This window comes from Oratosquilla oratoria, chromosome 5 (genome assembly GCF_046742065.1).
Source record: "Oratosquilla oratoria isolate Oo_2021 chromosome 5, ASM4674206v1, whole genome shotgun sequence".
Classification (NCBI taxonomy): Eukaryota; Metazoa; Arthropoda; class Malacostraca; order Stomatopoda; family Squillidae; genus Oratosquilla; species Oratosquilla oratoria.
The window spans coordinates 8,613,697-8,632,269 of record NC_134781.1 but is presented as its reverse complement, the minus strand read 5'-3'; the positions used below and the strand labels follow the sequence as shown (position 1 = coordinate 8,632,269).

Here is an 18,573-nt window from a genome sequence, read left to right as displayed (position 1 = left end):
CGAAGGGCCACAGGAGCAGGGTGAGGGCCTTCAAGTGCCGTAGGGTGAGTGTGAAGAGCCATTTGAAGCTTGGAGATGTGCCCGAGGCGACTTGCTGGAGAGAACCGGTTGTCTCGGCGAGACGCCGTTTTTTTCAAAGGAGGCTGGCGGCTCAGCGAGGTCGCCGGAGGGCTTTCCCGAGCTTCTGATTGGCTGCTAACTTCGGCGATTATATAGGCCCAGCTCGAGTTGTGTGACGGCCAGTCTGGTTTTGACCAGCGCTGCGTCACCACAATACTCCCCCTCTTCTTTGGAAGCGAGCGCCACTGAGGGTGGGGCGAGACGCGAGTGATGTGGCAGAATCGGTCCGGCCTTTTAACCACCCGACCGGAATGGGTGATTGTGCCATCAGATGGTATCTCTGGAGAGGACGGCTTGGATGATGGAGAAGGCGGCGGCAGCGTGCTGTAGGCGTGGTCGCTGTCTTGGTGATGGGGGTCTGGCTGAGCATGGAGCTGTGGAGATATACGGTTAGGTGAGAATGGTTGCAGTGAAGGGGAGAGTGAGTTCGGGGGAAAATTAGGGTCTTGGGGGCTGGGGGGAACACTTGTGGTGGGATGCAGGGTTGGCCTGGGTGATGGAGGAGATGGATGCGGCGTACTGTAGGCATGATCGATGTCTGGCGAGGATCCTGACTGAGCCTGGCAGTGTGAGTTTGGGTGATCAGGTGGGAAGGGTTGGCCTGAAGAGATGAGTGGTCCCGGGGGAGGGGTAGGGTCTTGAGGTTCGGGGGGAACACTCGATATGGGGTGCAGAGGAGGCATAGATTGACGTTGCCCAGTGGTGGGGATGGGGGTCAGGAGCGTGTTGTAAGATGAATTGGAGGGGATGTGGAGGGTTGGTAAGGGAAGAACGGGGAAGGTAAGCTGGTTTGAGCCTGTCGATGGACATGCGATCTGGCTTGGCATCTCGGTCGATGAGGAAGTGTTTCGCCCATCTGCTGATGACTTTCAAGGGTCCATCGTACGGGCGTTGGAGAGGGGTTCGTCTGGAGTCCCGCCTGACGAAAACGTAGTCACTTGCAGCGAGGGGTAGGGGAACATTGTGGCGTTCGAGGTGGCGGGGGCGAGTGTTGGCGAAGGTCTCGTTGATGAGTTGAAGGAGGGCGTAACGGTCAGGATCGCCAACGGCAGGGGTCGCAATCTCCCCAGGATGGCAAAGGTTTTTAGCGTAAACTAGCTGAGATGGAGACACGTCACTGTCGACCTTGGGAGTGTTTTGAATGGAGAGGAGCACCAGGGGGAGGGCGTCAGCCCAGATGCATGGGGGTTGCTGTCCCTTGAGTGACTCCTTCAGCTGGCGGTGGAATCTTTCTACTAGTCCATTGGTTTAAGGGTGGTAGGCGGTAGTCCGGTTGTGGTTGGTGTCAAGGAACTTGAGCATTCTGGACCAGAGATCAGATTTGAACTGGAAGCCCCTGTCGGTGATAATTGCGTGAGGGGCGCCGAATCTGGATACCCAACCGGAGAGGAAAGCACGGGCAGTTGCCTCGGCAGATATACCCGGAAGAAGGATCGCCTTTGGCCACCTGATGTACCTGTCGACGCACGTGAGCAGGTAACGCATGCCACGGGAAGGCGGAGGAGGGCCCACAATGTCCACATGGACCGATTGGAAGCGTGCTGTGGGTGTAGGGAAACGCTTTAGTGGGGCGTGGACGTGACATTTGAAGACTGGCAGGGAAGACAGGTGCGGGTCCATTCTCTGACGTCTTTGTTGATGCCTGGCCAGACGACCCGGTCCGTGAGGAGACGTTGTGTTGCCCGAATACCAGGATGACTGTGGTTGTGGAATGCCGAGAACACATCCTTACGATGACAGGCAGGGATGTACGGCCGGGGTTTGCCTGTAGAAACGTCACACCACAATGGTGCAGGAGTGTTGGGGAGCTTTCGGAGCTGCAGGGAGGAGGTGCCATGCAGGCGTAGGAGACGGAGTTCCTCGTCGTTACCCTGGGAGGCGGCAATGCGGGCGTAGTCGACGTGGTGGTGATCAGGGAGGATGCTAGAAGTAATCCCGGACAAGGCGTCGGCCACTTACTTATCCTCTCACTTGATGTACTCGATGTGAGTATCAAATTGGGACAGGAATGACAATTGCCGAGAGATTTTGGTGAGTGGTGGTCAGAGATCCTGTCCAGTGCATGGGTTAGCGGTTTGTGGTCGGTAAGGATGGTAAATGGCCGGCCTTCTAAGAAACAAAGGAAATGCTTTACGACTGGGAAATGAAACTCACAATAACACTGAGGCACACAAGATTTAATGAATACTAGGCTCGGAGGTCATGGACGAGGGCCCGTACAGGGAAGGTCCGAAGTGAGGGGTTCTTCAAGTGTCGTGGGCTTAGAGCGAAGGGCCACAGGAAGGAAGGTCCAGGGTGAGGGCCTTCAAGTGTCGTGGGCTGAGTGCGAAGGGCCACTTGAAGCTTGGAGATGTGCCCGAGGCGACTTGCTGGAGAGAACTGGTTGTCTCGGCAAGACACCGGCCTTTTAAAGGAGGCTGGCGGCTCAGCAAGGTCCCCGGAGAGCTTTCCCGAGTTTTTGATTGGCTGGTAGCTGGAGCTGGCCGAGACATCTTGCTAACTTCGGCATTATATAGGCTTAGCTCGAGTTGTGTGACGGCCAGTCTGATTTTGACCAGCGCCGCGTCACTACAAGGTTTCGCCCGCAATTTTTTTCATGTTTGTCAGGGGACATATCCTTTGTGATGATTACTCCCAGGTCTTTTTCAGATCTCACATTCTTTACTTCCTTTGCACCAATGTTATATTGTTCTGATATATATATATATATATATATACATTTTACTTTTTCCAAATTCCATTATGCTACATTTCTTAATGTTGAAGTCCACTTCTCACTACTGATTCCATCCCCAAACCTTGTTCAGATCTCTATGCAGCAAGTCACAATCCGTTTCAATACTCACTTTCTTCAACAGTCTAGCATCATTTGCAAAGAAGCTCATGTAAGATTCCACACCTTCATCCATCATAAATAGCAAACATTATTGGAGCCAATACTGATCCTTGTGGAACTCCACTAATCATCTCTTCCCAAGTAAAGCTCTTATCTCTGAGCACTACTCTCATTTTTCTTCCATGCAAGAAATCCTCCATCCATTTCAGTGTGTGTGTGTGTGCCATGACGAAGGGTCCCCTTTCTTTCATTCCTACTGCATCCTCCAGGGTTGAGTGGGAAATGACTGGCATGCCTGGTGGGTGCCAATTTTGTCCAGATCCATTAGGACAGAGCTTAGACAGGAATACTGACCAAAAGTTCTGCAATTTTATAAGTTAAAAAAGGAGAAAATTGTGTTAATCATATAACACTGGGAATATGGAAATAAGGAGACTCTGATTTAAGTAATCAGATGGGGATAATTTTAACATACAAATAGTTAGAGGGACGAAGACAGTTCCGTGAAGATAGGAAACTGATTGGATGGAAGGCTCAAGCATAAGGCATCATTATAAGACGAGACTTCTTGATGTACAGGTCGGTTCCTAATTTGTGCTCCTCATCCAGAGGAAAAAATCCAGTATGTCAATATTGTAATAACAGTATATAGTAGGCTAGTAATTTTGGTGGGGATCTGGGGAATTTAGTGATATTATTAAGTATCCTAACCATTATAAGACGAGACTTCTAGATGTATAGGGGAAGACCAAGCTGGTGTCCATATACATTAGCAACAGCACACATTAATTCATAGGAATTAGGAGTGAAACTTGATGTGGCCTTTAGAATAAGTATAGTAGGTATCATCTTTTGATATATATATATACATACATACACATTAGCATAATTAGAATTTCCAAGCTTCAAGACTGGCTGGCAGGTCATTAATGTGTGGTGGCCTATTTTCTTGCTTTGCTAATCTATTACCTTATTTACCGGTAATCAAGAATCTACTTTCAAGTGCCATATGTCCTCAGACCATTGCTATCACAAAGTTATTCAAGTATTATTATAGTGAAATTCTCATGCTGGATTCTCAGGAGAATTATTGTATATCATAAATATCTTGTATCTTGTAGGGAAAATTGTCCCTAAATTCCTTGTTTCTCATTTGCTATTATCTTGGTTATTTTCATGATATTAAAATAAAGGTATAAATAAAATTCAGATCAAATGTAATTTTAAGTTTCATTCACCCAGTATTACACCGGTCAAAATAGAGGTGGAATCTTAATTACCCATCCTTACAGTTGGTCTCAGTAAGTGAATTCTAAAAGAAAAGGAAAAAGAAAAAAATGAGCATTACACATGGGGAATACAACCTTTGGAAATTAAGTTCAAATCACAAAACAGAAAATAAAGTAATCAATACATTTGATAATGTTTGAATAAGGGATGGAACAGAATAAAGTGAAAAAACATGGGAACTTATTAATAAAACAACAAAATCCACACTTGGAGAAAACACAGACCACCAGGGATCTGTATATTTCTATCTTCTGAGGCAATCTCAAGCAAATAGTTTAATTAATTTTTCTTCAAGCATGGATTTTCCTATAAAGAGAAATAAAGGGTTTAACAGTTACACAGATAAATGTAGACAGAACTATATTAAACACATCAGAGATGAATTATCATTTAGAGGAGAAAAAGCCAGATATAACTTGCTTCATGGATTTTACAAAAAAAGGATTACAAAAGAGGAGTATGCCGACAGGAGACCTTTTGGTCCATAACTAGGTCGGATGCAAAAAATATATATCAATGATAAATAAACAATTAAACAAATAAATTCATAATAACATAAATAATAATAAATAAAATAAGTAAATAAATAAATACGTAAAGTTAAACGATAAACAAACAGGTAAATACTGCCCACGCATTTTATGTAATTCTTTGGTGCTTAGATATAGACATTAGTAGACTAAGTTGAATGAAATATTGCTGTCATAGTGGAGAAAGGCAAGTACAATTTGTAGTGATGGGATAGTGGAGACAAAAATAGGAGTAAGACTGATGGCAGTGGTGAAGAAAAACATAAAGATGGAAGAGGAGGCGCTGGGAGAAGGTAAGGCTGAAATAAAGATAATACTACAGGGAAGTGGTAAAAGCAACTGCAATAACTTATGTTCCACTTAAGACAAGAGCATGGGGGCTGAATACAAATAGTTGTTGTGGGACTCTGCTATGCTCCTACAGAATACAATATATATATATACAAAATCTCTATGGGATATTTCAATTGTGGAGAGGTGAATTGGGAAGGGAAACAAATAGAAGCAAAGAATCATGGTGTGATATACTGTTCAATATAACAATGAATATAAAAAAAGGAATTGTATAAACACATATCACAATCTAAACTTTGGTTAATATACTGCCAAATTCTACATTACACCAAACTCCCAAAGAAATCAAACCAGACTATATCACTTCCAAGACACAAGAATTACACTGGCACACCTTCTCTATGTTCATATAACCAACTCAAACTGAAACAGTACCAACACAGAATTGGCCTGGCAACAGACACTGAATGCCTTAGATACAACTACCATAGAAAAAACTGAGTATTGAGTAAACTCAAGAGGAAGACCAAAAATGAGATTGATGGATGAGGTGATACATTCATAATGAAAACTGTTTCTTGACATCCTTCAGGTATTTGGTGGTCTTCAATTTATTTCCATTGTTTGGTAACTGGTCAATCATTCATTCCATTGCACCAGGTCTCTTGCAGGAGACTCACAGCTCCCAGGTAATTGACAACAGCCACTGGATTGGCTCATAAATCATTCAAGAAAGAAATGTTGTGTTGTTGTCCGAGTGAGACTAGGGCAAGGCAATGTAAGATGTGGTATTTGGTGTCTTCTGTGTAATGGTTGCATCTGGGCCAGTTTGTTTCTATGATCAAACCCACTCTGTATTAATATTATTTTAATGCTGGATGGTGATCTAAATGCAGTCTTTCTAGAGAAGTTCTCACTTCTTTTGGGAAGGATTTTTCTGTAGGGATTATGTCTGAAATGGTGTCATATAGCAGGGAATTTTGTGGTTAGTCTTGAAATACTTATTTTATGATCTGAGTGTGCATTTTTGTAGGGATGTGTTGTGTGGTGCAGATGATAGGTTGTAAACGTTTGAGTAGTATGCTGCTGGTGTGTTTTTTGCTGTATTCAGCTGGTTGTGCTCATGTTATGTAATGAGATGGTGGGTAAGACTGGGGGCTCTTGCATAGGATTGTGTTAATATAATTTCCATGTAGTACTCTATTGGGAGGATTTTGGTTTCTGTGTGCAGATGTTCTATTGGGGTGGTTTTGGTGAGATAAGTTGAAAAGTATATGCTAGGAGGCATGTATCTGTGGCTGAAGCCAACACCTTTGCACTACATGTTTGGAATACTAGGGAAGGTTAAAGTCACTACTGGGAATTGGAGAAAAATACAAGACTTGAACCTACATCTAGGAAGATGTGAGACTAGCACATTTCTTATTGCACCACCATAGAAAATATCAAGGTTTTGGTGTATCCTTTTACTATTTTCAATGCTTTGTTTTGTGCAGTCTTTAAGGTATTTATGTTTTCCTGATTGTTGGGAATCTTACTATGGAGATGTAGTCATGTGTGGTTCTTAAGAACTGTTTGCAGGCTGTGATTAAAGTTCCTTCCTGATATCTGGTTTAAGCAAAATAAATACATAAATAAATACAAAATCTACTCAAACATGCATTTTCCTACAATGTTTGATGAAGAATTTTAAAAAGAATAAAAGGACATCTTGGAAGGAAGGGTGAAGTGTGAGGGGAGGCAAGGTAGGTAGAGAAAAGGTAAAGGGTGTATATGAGCAGATGCTCATAAAAGTGAGGGTGGCAAGAGGAAAATGGCTCAATTATTTTGGGGAACTAGTGAATGTAAAGGAGAATAGGGAGGCTTTGACTGTGGCAGATATCAGGATAGTGAGTGTGATGGAGAGGAGAATGATATGGTTATAGGGAAAGAAGAGATACAGAGTATTGAAAGATATGAAAACTGATAAGGTACCTTGGTTAAATGGTTGTCATGTGGAGTACCTGACATAGGGAGGAGCAGTTATAGTGTAATGACTGATGAGATTGTTTAATGTGTACCTAAGGAAAGGAAGTATGCCAAAGCTGTAGAGGAGTGTATGTATACTTCCATTATAGGGAAAAGGGGACACATGGATGAATGTAGTAGTTTCAAAAGTATCAGTCTATTAAGTGTCACTAAGTTGTTGTTGTTGTCGTTCCCTAGACTGTCTGTCCAAGCAGTCCCGTCTCCCCAAGGAATGCCACAGCCGAAACTGGGTTTTCCCACAAATCCTTTATAGAGTGTATGTTGTGTTGTTTGCATACCAGCCCTGGCCCACTAAGTTGTGTGGGATGGTGTTAATTGAGAAGATTAGGAGTACAGGAATAATAGTGGAAGAGCAGTGTGGGTTTAAGAGGGGAAGTGTGTGGATAGGGTGAATGGAAGGAGACTGAAGAGATGATACAACACAAAGGGATGTTCTTCTCATGTAATTTTTAATTTATTTTGGGTAGATAAGGAAGGGATCATCAGGTGGTGGACCTGTGGGACTAAACCAGCTCAGGCTGTAAGACCCTGCATTAGAAGAGCTGAATCTTGGTGAAATGCTTTTGACTCAAGCAGTGTGGCAGGGAAATGAGCAACCCTCCACCCCCTGAGGTACTGAGATGGGAGGGGTTGTAGAAAAGGTTTTATTTATGATGCATGGATGCAAGAACAAGAGGTAGGAGTGGATGGAGAGAGATTGTTAGTGGATGAAGGAATGATATGGCATGAAAGGATGATCTTCTTGTCTGCTCCATAAATTTTTTGAATGAATGAGGAAAGGTTTTGCCTTATAAGCAAGCAGTTGGGGTAAACACAACCATTCTCCATTCACCCCTATCTTCTGTCTTCTCCCATCCTTCCTCAACAGACATTCCCCTCTTTCCCAATGCTCCTTTTATCTCATCCATCCATCTCATCCTTTGTCACCCTCTCATGTTCACTTCTTCCACCTCTGCCTTCCACACTTCTTTTGCTAATTTTTCTTCACTCATTCTTTCCATGTGTCCAAACCATCCCAATACTCTTTCATCAACCCTATCTTCCAAATCCTTTTCCACCCCCATTCTCCTCCTCACCTCCTTGTTTCTCACTCTATCCACTTCCCAGGCACCTCATCTCAAACTCCTCCTCTCTTATGTTCCATGTTTCTTCCCCATACAGTGCACACTGAATGAATTCCCTTCATTATTATTCATAATCAATATGTTACTGACAGATTTGTTCTGTTAATGATAAATATTCTAAGTCAAATGACTTACATTCTCAGTCTTTGAATACCTCATCTAATTTCAATGTGGCTTCCTTTAAAACTTATTATATTTTATGTGAAGACTAGTTTGACTAAAAGAATGGAGAGACAAGGGCACTTCCATCAGGCAGCCATTGCAGGAAGGAAGTACTGGAGAGAAACGTCTTCATGCAGTAGAAAAAGATGAACCATCCTTCCAGTCACAATGTCTGAAAGAAAATAGTTATTCACCATTAGTATAAGATACATACATACATATACCAAAGGCTTTTTCCCCCTTACACGGGGGGTAGCCAAAAAGAAAAAGGCATAGAAATCACTCCCACCCATTTCATTTCCTATATATTCCACTCCCCTCCACCCTCCTCCCTCCCTCCTATCTTGGCACCTCCTGGATGACGGGTCATCCCTGCATCCTGTCCACTGCCCTGGGTCAGCAGTGTCGCAAGATACTTGTAGTATTAGCAGAATACTAAAATAACAAAATGGAAAAGAGCTATGTAAGACAAAAGGAAAAAGATTTATCAATAACTATAATGTCTACTTATTCATATACCAAGGGTTTTTCCCCTCTTACAATGGAGGTAGCCAAGTTAAAAGCCAAATACCCACCCCACTCCCATCCATTCCACTCCAATCCACCACCCTTTCCTCCCTCTCATCTTAGCTCCTCATGGATGACAGGTCATCCTTGTATCCCATCCACTGCCCTGGGTCAAAAGCAATACAGAAAGACACAGCACAGCTTCACTTAATTGGCGACCCCCCTTCCTGTCCCCTCATGAAGAAAAAGAGAAGATGGGGAGATATCCCTTTGGGCTGCATCAAAATATCATTCATTCACAAACATTCCCTTACCCTCGTATCCCTTCCCTTCCTTGCATCACAGTATCATCTATACACAGCCATTTTCCACTCACCCCTATCTCCTGCCTTCTCCCTTCCTTGCTCAACAGACATTCCCCTCTTGCTCAACACCCTTTTCACCCCATCCATCCATCTCATCCTTGATTTCCCCCTCAAGTTCAATCCCTCCACCTCTGCCTTCCACATCTCTTTACTAATCTTTCTGCACTCATTCTTTCCATGTATTCAAACCATCCCAATACTCTTTCATCAGCCCTATCTGCCATCTCCTTTTCCAACCCCACTCTCCTCCTCACCTCTTTGTTTCTCACTCTATCCAACCTCATAACCCCAACCATACTTCTCAGACATTTCAACTCAAACTTTTCCTGTCTCTCTTCCATTCCATGTTTCTGTGTTTTGCTGCCTCAACTTGCTTCCTTGACTATAATTCACCTCCATTCCTTGCTACATGTGACCACAAATACATAAAAGCTCTCCACTTCCTTCAGCCTCTCACCCTTAAAATTTACCTCCAACCCACCAGTATCATCACTGCTTGTACATATCATCATCTTGATTTTTGTGCAAATTCAATTTCAGCTTTCTCCTCTCACATCCTCCCAGACTCCACCACCAACTGCTTCAGTCTATCCTCCAATTTAACTATAAGCACAGTGTCATCTGCAAACAACACTGCCTCACTTCTTACTTCCCTCCACTCTCACTCAGCAATTCCACACTCCTCAATGGCATCTTTGCATTCAACTCCCACATCACTCCATCCATATACATACTAAGCAAGCACCTTCAACTCAAGCCACTCACTCTCTCTATTCCTGATACACAAGCTTTACTACTCATGTAAACACTTTTGCTTGGCTGAATCAAATAATCACATTTCTAAACTTACTGCAAATGACTTTGGTTGGATTTATTTGATCACCCTGAAGGAAAAGAGCAAATTTCTTGATATCCACAGTTGCTGACTGGAAATCACTCTCCTCCCCATCAACATCCATGTTTGCAGGAGTATCATCTGAAACAAACACAACATAAACTTAATCAAACTTTTGCCCTTAGTCTGAGGATTGGAGATTGTTAAAGAAAATGGAGGAAAATGGAAGATAAGCCAGTTGCTGTTTGCTCTTGCAGCAAGATCAGATGAGGGATTAAGGAAGTTAGTGATGGAGTTTGGGAAGGTGTGTGAAAGAAGGAAGTTGAAGATAAATGTGGGCAAAAGTAAGGTGATGAGAGGATGGCAGCAAATTGGAAGTGAGTATTAAGGGAGAGAGACTGGAGGAAGTGGACAGAGGGGGGAGGGTTGCCAATTAAATGCAGCGGCCTTGTTGTACATTGCCCCCTAGTGGCAAAATATAATAGGTATCGGTATTGTAAGAATGGACAGTAAGAAATGTGGAGGTGAGACAGAGAACAGGGGTGGAGAAAGAGCTGTTAGGGTAGATCAAAGAGTGCTGAGCTGGTATGGGCATATGGAAAATAATGAATGAGGAAAGACTAGCCAAAAGTGTGGAAAGCAGAAGTGAATGGAATGAATTTGAGAAGATCAGGAACAAGGAGCATGGATGGAGTGAGGGGGGCTTTGGATGCACAATGAATGTCTGTCTTGGAGGGAAGAGAGAGGGCAAAAGATAGAAGTGACTTGAGGGAGATTGCAAGAGGATAAAAGGAAGAGTGAATGAGAAGGGGTTACCTAATAAATGAAAAACAAAGGGGGTAACCCAGCTCTGGCTATTGGGCCCTGATGTGGAAGTGCTGTGCCACATTGCATTGCCTTTGACCTATGTAGGGCACATGGATGACCCTTCATTCATGGGGAGCTGAGATGGGAGACACATTATATGGGTTTTAATCATATGTGAAGTGAGTGTGTGCTTTGACTCAGTCATCTCCCTTATAAAGGGTAAAAGGTCTTTGTATATGAACGTCTGAAGTGATTGAGTGTTGGGTAGTGGAGATGACATGGTCTGCGTCTTCTGTGTGGTGACTGCATCTGGTATATTAGTTGATTTTGTGTTGGTGTTGTTTTAGTACTGGATGTTGAGTTAGTTTAGGCAGGTTATTGCTATTTTACTGTCTTGAGAGGGTTTTCCATTTTTGGGCTTATTTGTTAATGCCTTGTACATCACAATCATGTAAATATGAATACATTTGAAACCAAAAGTCTTAAAATACAATACATAGGACTAATAAGTCTTTTCATTATGCATCCACTTTAATACCTACCCCAAACAGGCATAGACAAATGCTTGAAGTATGTAGATACACTAACAGTATCTGTGTTGACATTGAGAGACAAATCTCCTTTGCGGTTAGCTTGTAAAGAAAGGTGAGATGAAAGGTTCTTCATTCTTTCTACCACATGTCGTAATTGCTTCAGAGGTGGGAGATACACTGATGCCTGCAAAATATATATATATATATATATATATATATATATATATATATATATATATATATATATATATATATATATATATATATATATATAAATATATATATATTTCAAATTAGAATTTCTAGTAAAAACATTGTGAAAAGCAATAAGAATGATGTAGTTACATTACTGGTAAACAATACTTGCAAAAATTGTAACTAAATTTGCAAAATCTGGATATTTCTTGAACATATCACTGGGCTACTAAAATAACTAGAGTGGGTGGGGGATGGGAGGTGGGGTTAGGGAGTATGTGTGAATGATATTTTGACACTGCCCAAAGGGATTTCTCTCTGTCTTCTTTTTTCTGCATAAGGGGACAGAGAGAGGGGGTTGCCAATTAAATGATATGGCCTTGCTATGTATGTGCCATGTCTTGCTGCATTGCTTCTGACCCAGGGCAGTGGGCAAGATGCAGGGATAACTTGTCATCCAGGAAGAGCCAAGAAAAGTGGGAGGAAGGGGTGGTGAATGAGAGTGGAGTTAGTGGGGATGAAATGGGTGAGAGTGGATTTATGCCTTTAACTTTGGCTACCTTCCTTGTAAGGGGAAAAACGTGTTGGTATACGTATATATGTATTCAATTTCATTCTTCATGAAGATTCAAAGAGAAATAACTTGTTGAAATACAAGTAGAAATATCCTTAGACATATGATATGAGTTTATAATTTTTCCTCAGTTTCATAAAAACATTTCTTACCTGAAACCTTGGCATTTCTGGCTCTTCATATAAATGCCAAAGCCTACGTGGAATAAGAGAAACAGGCACATCATGAACCACAAGGCGGGAATGTATTGAGAGGCTTGGCTGAAGGATATCAAATAAAGAAATTATTTCCATTGCTTCATAATACGATTTTTGGTTTCATTTAATGTGATATAGATGTTACTATAGAAAATCACATTGGTTACTCAAAGGCTTCTACAATATTTGGTTGATACATATGCATACATATAACTGGTATAGTAGTTTTAGAGGGATCTGTCTATTTAGTTGATAAGGCATATGTGAAGTTTATGAGGGGAACAGAGGGAGACATTGGGGAAAAGTGGTGGAAGAGAAGGAAAGGAAGAGAGTACGCATAACATGAAGTGAATTACAAACTTCGACTAAAACAGTGTAAGTGCCTAAACTTATGAAAATGTCACAACCTACTCACTGATAAAAAATATATTTTTATTATATTATAAATAGATGAACAATGATACTATATGATTTGCTTACCAATTCTATTTCAAAAGTGAGACAGGGTGAATGCTTCTTAGTCAGTTTCATCTTAAGACTTCGAGCTGATTGTGCAGACTTCAATGAATTGAGGGTTTTTGCAAGGCGATCTGTGGATGTCTCACAAATTTCGATCAAGGAACAAATTATACTTGAATAATCACAAATTAGCATAATCCTTATAGCTGAATTTAATGTAACCACCAGTGAATATATATCCAGTAAAAAGAATCTAATGCTGTTTTGAACTCACCTGGCTGTAACTCCAGAAAAATTTCATTGTTTTCTGAGGACACTCCCTCCATATTGAATTCATGAAAAAAATGACTTTGATCGATTTCTGCCCACAAGGCTGGTGAAGTTCCAATGTTTTCTGTTTCACTGATGATAAAAAAGACACGATCATGGCTGATGCGCATGACACATGTCTTGGCTAAACGAGCAATGGTGCTTACTATATCTAGAGAATGAGAAAAAAAAATCTTATAGAGGATTAGGTGCATCTTTCTTAACTACAGCACACCCTTGTTAAACCAAACTATTTGGAGAAAAGATTAGATGGTTTGTCTAAACAAGGGGTGATGTTCAGTCATATGTGTTTAAACAAAGTCTTCTGTATACAGTATATATGTACATATATTTATGTAGTCTTTTTTAGTGTTGCTGTGAATGTACTATGTCTTGCTGCATTGCTTGCGACCCAGTCAATGGGCGAGAGGCAGGGATGACCATTCATTTATTAGAAGCTAAGAGGGAGACAAATGGTGGTGGAAAGGTGTGAAATTTGTGGTGGATGGGAGTGGAATGGGTAGTGGATGAGAGTGGAATGGGTAGTAGATGGGAATGGAATGGGTAGTGGATGGGAGTGGAATGGGTGGTGGAATGATGATGGATGGGAGTGAAATGGGTGGTAGATGGGAGTGGAATGGGTGGTGGATGAGAGTGGAATGGGTGGTGGATGAGAGTGGAATGGGTGGTGGATGAGAGTGGAATGGGTGGTGGATGGGAGTGGAATGGGGAGTGGAATGGGTAGTGAATGGTAGTGGAATGGGTGGTGGATGAGAGTGGAATGGGTGATGTATGAGAGTGGAATGGGTGGTGGATGGGAGTGGAATGGGTAGTGAATGGTAGTGGAATGGGTAGTGAATGGTAGTGGAATGGGTGGTGGATGGGAATGGAATGGGTGGTGGATGGGAGTGGAATGGGGTGAGGATGGGAATGGAATGGGTGGTGGATGGGAGTGGAACGGGTGGAGGATGGGAGTGGAATGGCAATGGGCATACAGATTACTGCATATATTGAGCTAAAGTTCGATAGAGCAGAAGCTTGTTTGGATGGAACAAGTTGTTTGGTTTATTATTATTTCTTGTATGAAAAAATAATTTGACGAATTAGGACTCAATTTGCACATCCATTTTGAATTTTCTTTTATTGGATTGGGTGTAACACATTCATTGTCTACTTTCAGCATACTAAATATGGGACATATCATATTTTCACATATTATATTAATTCAGTCTGAGGAAAATAATACCTATTGAATAAGACAAAGTAGCCAGGGTTTCTATATTAACACAATGTTGAATGTGACAATTTGAATTTACTATACCTACGTGTAAACTGTCTTATGCACATTATTTCGTTCATTTTTCCCCTGAATTTCATTGTGAGGTTTTTCTTGGGTGAGGGCAAATTATCTATATGTTATTTCCAAGTGTCCTATATCTTTCATGTAACTTTACTGAAACTTCATCAAACTTTGCATTTACGTCAGCCGCCTCTTTTCAATGTTTACAAAATAACAGTGTCCGAATTGTTGACAAATTGACTGGATGTGCTTGATTGTGTTCGTTTTAGCTAGTTCTATATTTACATTATAGATTGTATATTTACTTGTATATGTAAACTTAATTGTGTATATGAAAATAAAAAAATTCTATGTGAGAATAGTGAAGCAACTTGTGATATTATAATCAAGCCAAAGAGGCCTGCCTGAAAATGATACGTAAATAATTGTAGGACTGAACTGAAACTCCAACAATCATTAAAGGAATACTTTAGATATAAGGAACTTCATCCTACAAGATAAAAACGGTAAAACGCAGGGATTGCCATGAATCTTTTACGGAACTAGTGATACAATATAATTTATTTCATTTGCCACTAGGTTACTTCGTAGCATCTGTTGGTATTTCTAACTGCAATCTATCTTTTATGTTCGTATTAGACTTAGTTATGATTCATGTTTAGATCTGCTTATAGGAATTTAAACTGTTCTATATCTTCCTCTCTATGATTTTGGCATCATCTACACACAGTATTACTGAGGGTACCAGTCCTGATCTTAGTAGGACTCCACAGCTTTGTCATCACCCAAAATATAAGCTACGGACATATCTGTACAAAACGACAAATGCGGAGAAACTCAAATGTATCCTAAGATTTAGTCTTAAATTTTAAGTTTTCTGTGATGACTCGCCTCCATATTTGACGTTTTCTATGATATCAGCAGTGGCGTGCAGAGGGACAGAGGACATAAAAGGGGCTGGGAGCGGGTGTTGGCGGTGGCCGTGGACATATATATATATATTTTTTCTTAGGGGTGGGGGGGTGGGGAGGCATCCAATCATATCATTCCGGGAAAAGAACTTAATAAATTCGGTTGACTCATATTCAACTCGAATAAAGTACTATATTCTGGGGGTACTATATGAGGTTGATGGTGATTGATACAGCTGACATGTCCTTTGCTTAGATTTAATACGGTCTCTCGGTCGGGATGTAACTACAAAAACAAAACATGCTCTCAGACGACCATGGCAACAGGATTCACCCAGTAGCAGCAGAGTTACAAATCACTTCATTTCTCCCCTTTTAAAAAACACAACTTACAGTTACAAATCCAGCCTATAAGGTGGTCTACGGATGCGACTGGAACGTCAAATCTCTTTTGTCTGTACGGAACAATCTTGGTTATTACTTACAAGGTCTTCGCTTGGAAGTTCTACATTAGTATTATCTACAGTCACAGGTGAATCCAACATTGGATTACTATAAACATCTACTCGTACTCTAATAGTTACTGTCGACGTTGCAGCTGTAGTAAAATGAACATACAAAAACTTACTGTGGGAATCTACAATCATAAGGAAATATTTCGCTTCAATAGATCCAACACAGTCTATATGCAGTCTCGACCATAGTTGACCAGTGTTAGGCTTAGGCAATTTTGGAGTTTCAGGACCCTTAAAGTAAAGTGAAAAAAAGAAAAGAAAAAAAAAAAAAAAAAAAAAAAAAATATATATATATATATATATATATATATATATATACATATATATATATATATATATATATATATATATATATATATATATATATATATATATATATATATATATACACTGACCATCTTAGTTTTAAACAATTCTTTAAGTCAATACAGGATCTTTATTTGTCATCTTTCTAATCACCTGAAAAGAAATTTCATCAAAATTAATTATCTCTACTAATTTAGAAAAAAAAAAAAAAAAAAAAAAAAAAAAAAAATATATATATATATAATATAATATATATATATATATATATATATATATATATATATATATATATACTGTATACACACTGACCATCTTAGTTTTAAACAATTCTTTAAGTCAATACAGGATCTTTATTGGTCATCTTTCTAATCACCTGAAAAGAAATTTCATCAAAATCAATTATCTCTACTAATTTTAAATATTCAGCTGGTGTACCAGATTGCAATTCATCCGGGGAAATTTACTCAATACATCAATAATTACATTTTCTTTCCCTGGTTTATGAACCAAATCAAAATCATACTGAGATAACAATAAAGCCCAGCGTTGTGTTCTAGCATTAGCATAGCAAGGAGACTGCTTTTCTCTTCCAAACAAACCTAACACGGGCTTATGATATATTCTAGCAACAAATGATCTAACAAATAAAAAATACCTGAATATTTTAACAGCAAACGCGAGAGCTAATCCCTCTCTCCAACTAAAAATAGTTCAGTTCAGCTTATGACAACTTCTTACTTGCAAATTGAATGGGTTTTTCTATTTCATCTACCTTTTGTAACAATGCACATCCAACTCCAATCGGAGATGCATCTAATTCTACAATTAAAGGACTCTCTATCAAAATAACTCAAACCTGTAGATTCCTCAAAATCATTCTTAATGCCTTCAAAAGCATTCTTATGGATTGGGGTCACTAACACAAATTTTTTCCCAATTGTGATTTTTTTTTTTTTCAAAAACTTTAATTGAGTTCATGTTCCTTAAATCTATATCCAGGGCTACTCAAACCTGTAGATTCCTCAAAATCATTCTTAATGCCTTCAAAAGCATTCTTATGGATTGGGGTCACTAACACAAAAATTTTCCCAATTGTGATTTTTTTTCAAAAACTTTAATCGAGTTTATGTTCCTTAAATCTATATCCAGGGCTACTAAGTTTGAAAAAATACACTACATTTTCCACTGCCATAAACAATTGGTCTCTCACTCTGGAATCAGACTGTGATCCAGATACATAACCATTGGCTAACTTTTTTAGTTCTGCGTATAACTCATTTACAGACTCTTCCTTCCTCTTTTTCCTTTGTTGGAATAATAAAAGGCTCCTGTGATAGGAAGGTCTGACTACATAGTGTGCTTTCAACAAAGAAACAATAACATCATATGATTTGGAACCTGGTGAAATTGTTGCACACATATTACCTAGAACATTAAAAACTTCTTATTCCAATGACACTAAAAGAATATTCTTCATTTCAACATCTTCAGTGATAGAAAAGCTACTAAGATTAGTCTCTAATAGGTTAATCCATAGATCCAAAGTAGTCTTTGACGGAACAAATAGATAAATTTTCGAATGATTTTCTGCCATTTCAAACAATACAAAGGACGTATCAAAATGTCGATGGCAAAAGCTAGTTGTCGATTACTTGGTCGATGGCATTCATAAGAGTCAAGAAGAACAGCAAGAAGCACTCATGATGACCTCAGCCTGGTTTGACATATGCCTGCAAACAGCCACCAGCTGAGATTTTACTTTGAGAAGTCTTTTAAGGCATAGTCCAAACTTCTCCATTATTTCCAAAGCCCTGAGCTTGTAAAGCAGGGTGCCGTGATCAGCCTAGTCAAAGGCCTTTGCTAAGTCCAGGAACATAATATCAACGCGTCCTGTCAGGGAGATAGTCTTAACATGCCCGTAATTTTGACATAACCAAAAGACTTGGTCCTGGAAAAATGGCTGACCATTTTAGATGAGTAGTGGTTCATAGGTTTAAAGAATAATGATGGTCTTTGTACGACAATATCTTTTTTAACCAAGGCTACATTCCTAAGCTGACATAAGCCTTCATACTTATGGCATTTTTTCCTTCAGTACAACAGAATTATAGAATTACGTGACTGCAGGGAAAATAAGGAATAGAAATCGCCTAAGGTACTGAAAGGACTAAAATGGTTTTGTAGACTGGTACTAGCAAGGGAAAAATTCTCCATAACCAAAAGATTTGGTCCTGGAAAAAATGGTTTAAAGAACATCTTTTTTTAACCAAAGCTACATTCCTAATCTGACACAAGCCTTCATACTTTTGGTATGTTCCCCTTCATTACAATAGAATTATAGAATTACGTGGTTGCAGGGAAAATAAGGAATAGAAA

At 40.0% G+C, this 18,573-nt stretch overlaps 1 protein-coding gene across 2 annotated transcripts; it reads right to left on the bottom strand.

Moving 5' to 3' along the window:
• Positions 1–4,169: 4,169 nt before the first annotated feature.
• Hus1-like (Hus1-like checkpoint clamp component) lies at positions 4,170–14,681 on the bottom strand. Of its 2 annotated transcripts, none has more exons than XM_076184894.1 (8): positions 14,491–14,681; positions 13,131–13,337; positions 12,878–12,987; positions 12,353–12,460; positions 11,441–11,615; positions 10,107–10,232; positions 8,358–8,556; positions 4,170–4,268 (listed from the first exon to the last, which is right to left on the bottom strand). In XM_076184894.1, exons 1-7 carry the CDS (start codon positions 14,540–14,542, stop codon positions 8,471–8,473), a joined length of 864 nt encoding a protein of 287 aa, XP_076041009.1. In that variant the 5' UTR covers positions 14,543–14,681; the 3' UTR covers positions 4,170–4,268; positions 8,358–8,470. The 2 variants fall into 2 exon arrangements, with proteins under 2 accessions (XP_076041009.1, XP_076041010.1); XM_076184895.1 differs by having other exon boundaries at positions 14,487–14,620.
• Between the last annotated feature and the right edge of the window lie 3,892 nt (positions 14,682–18,573).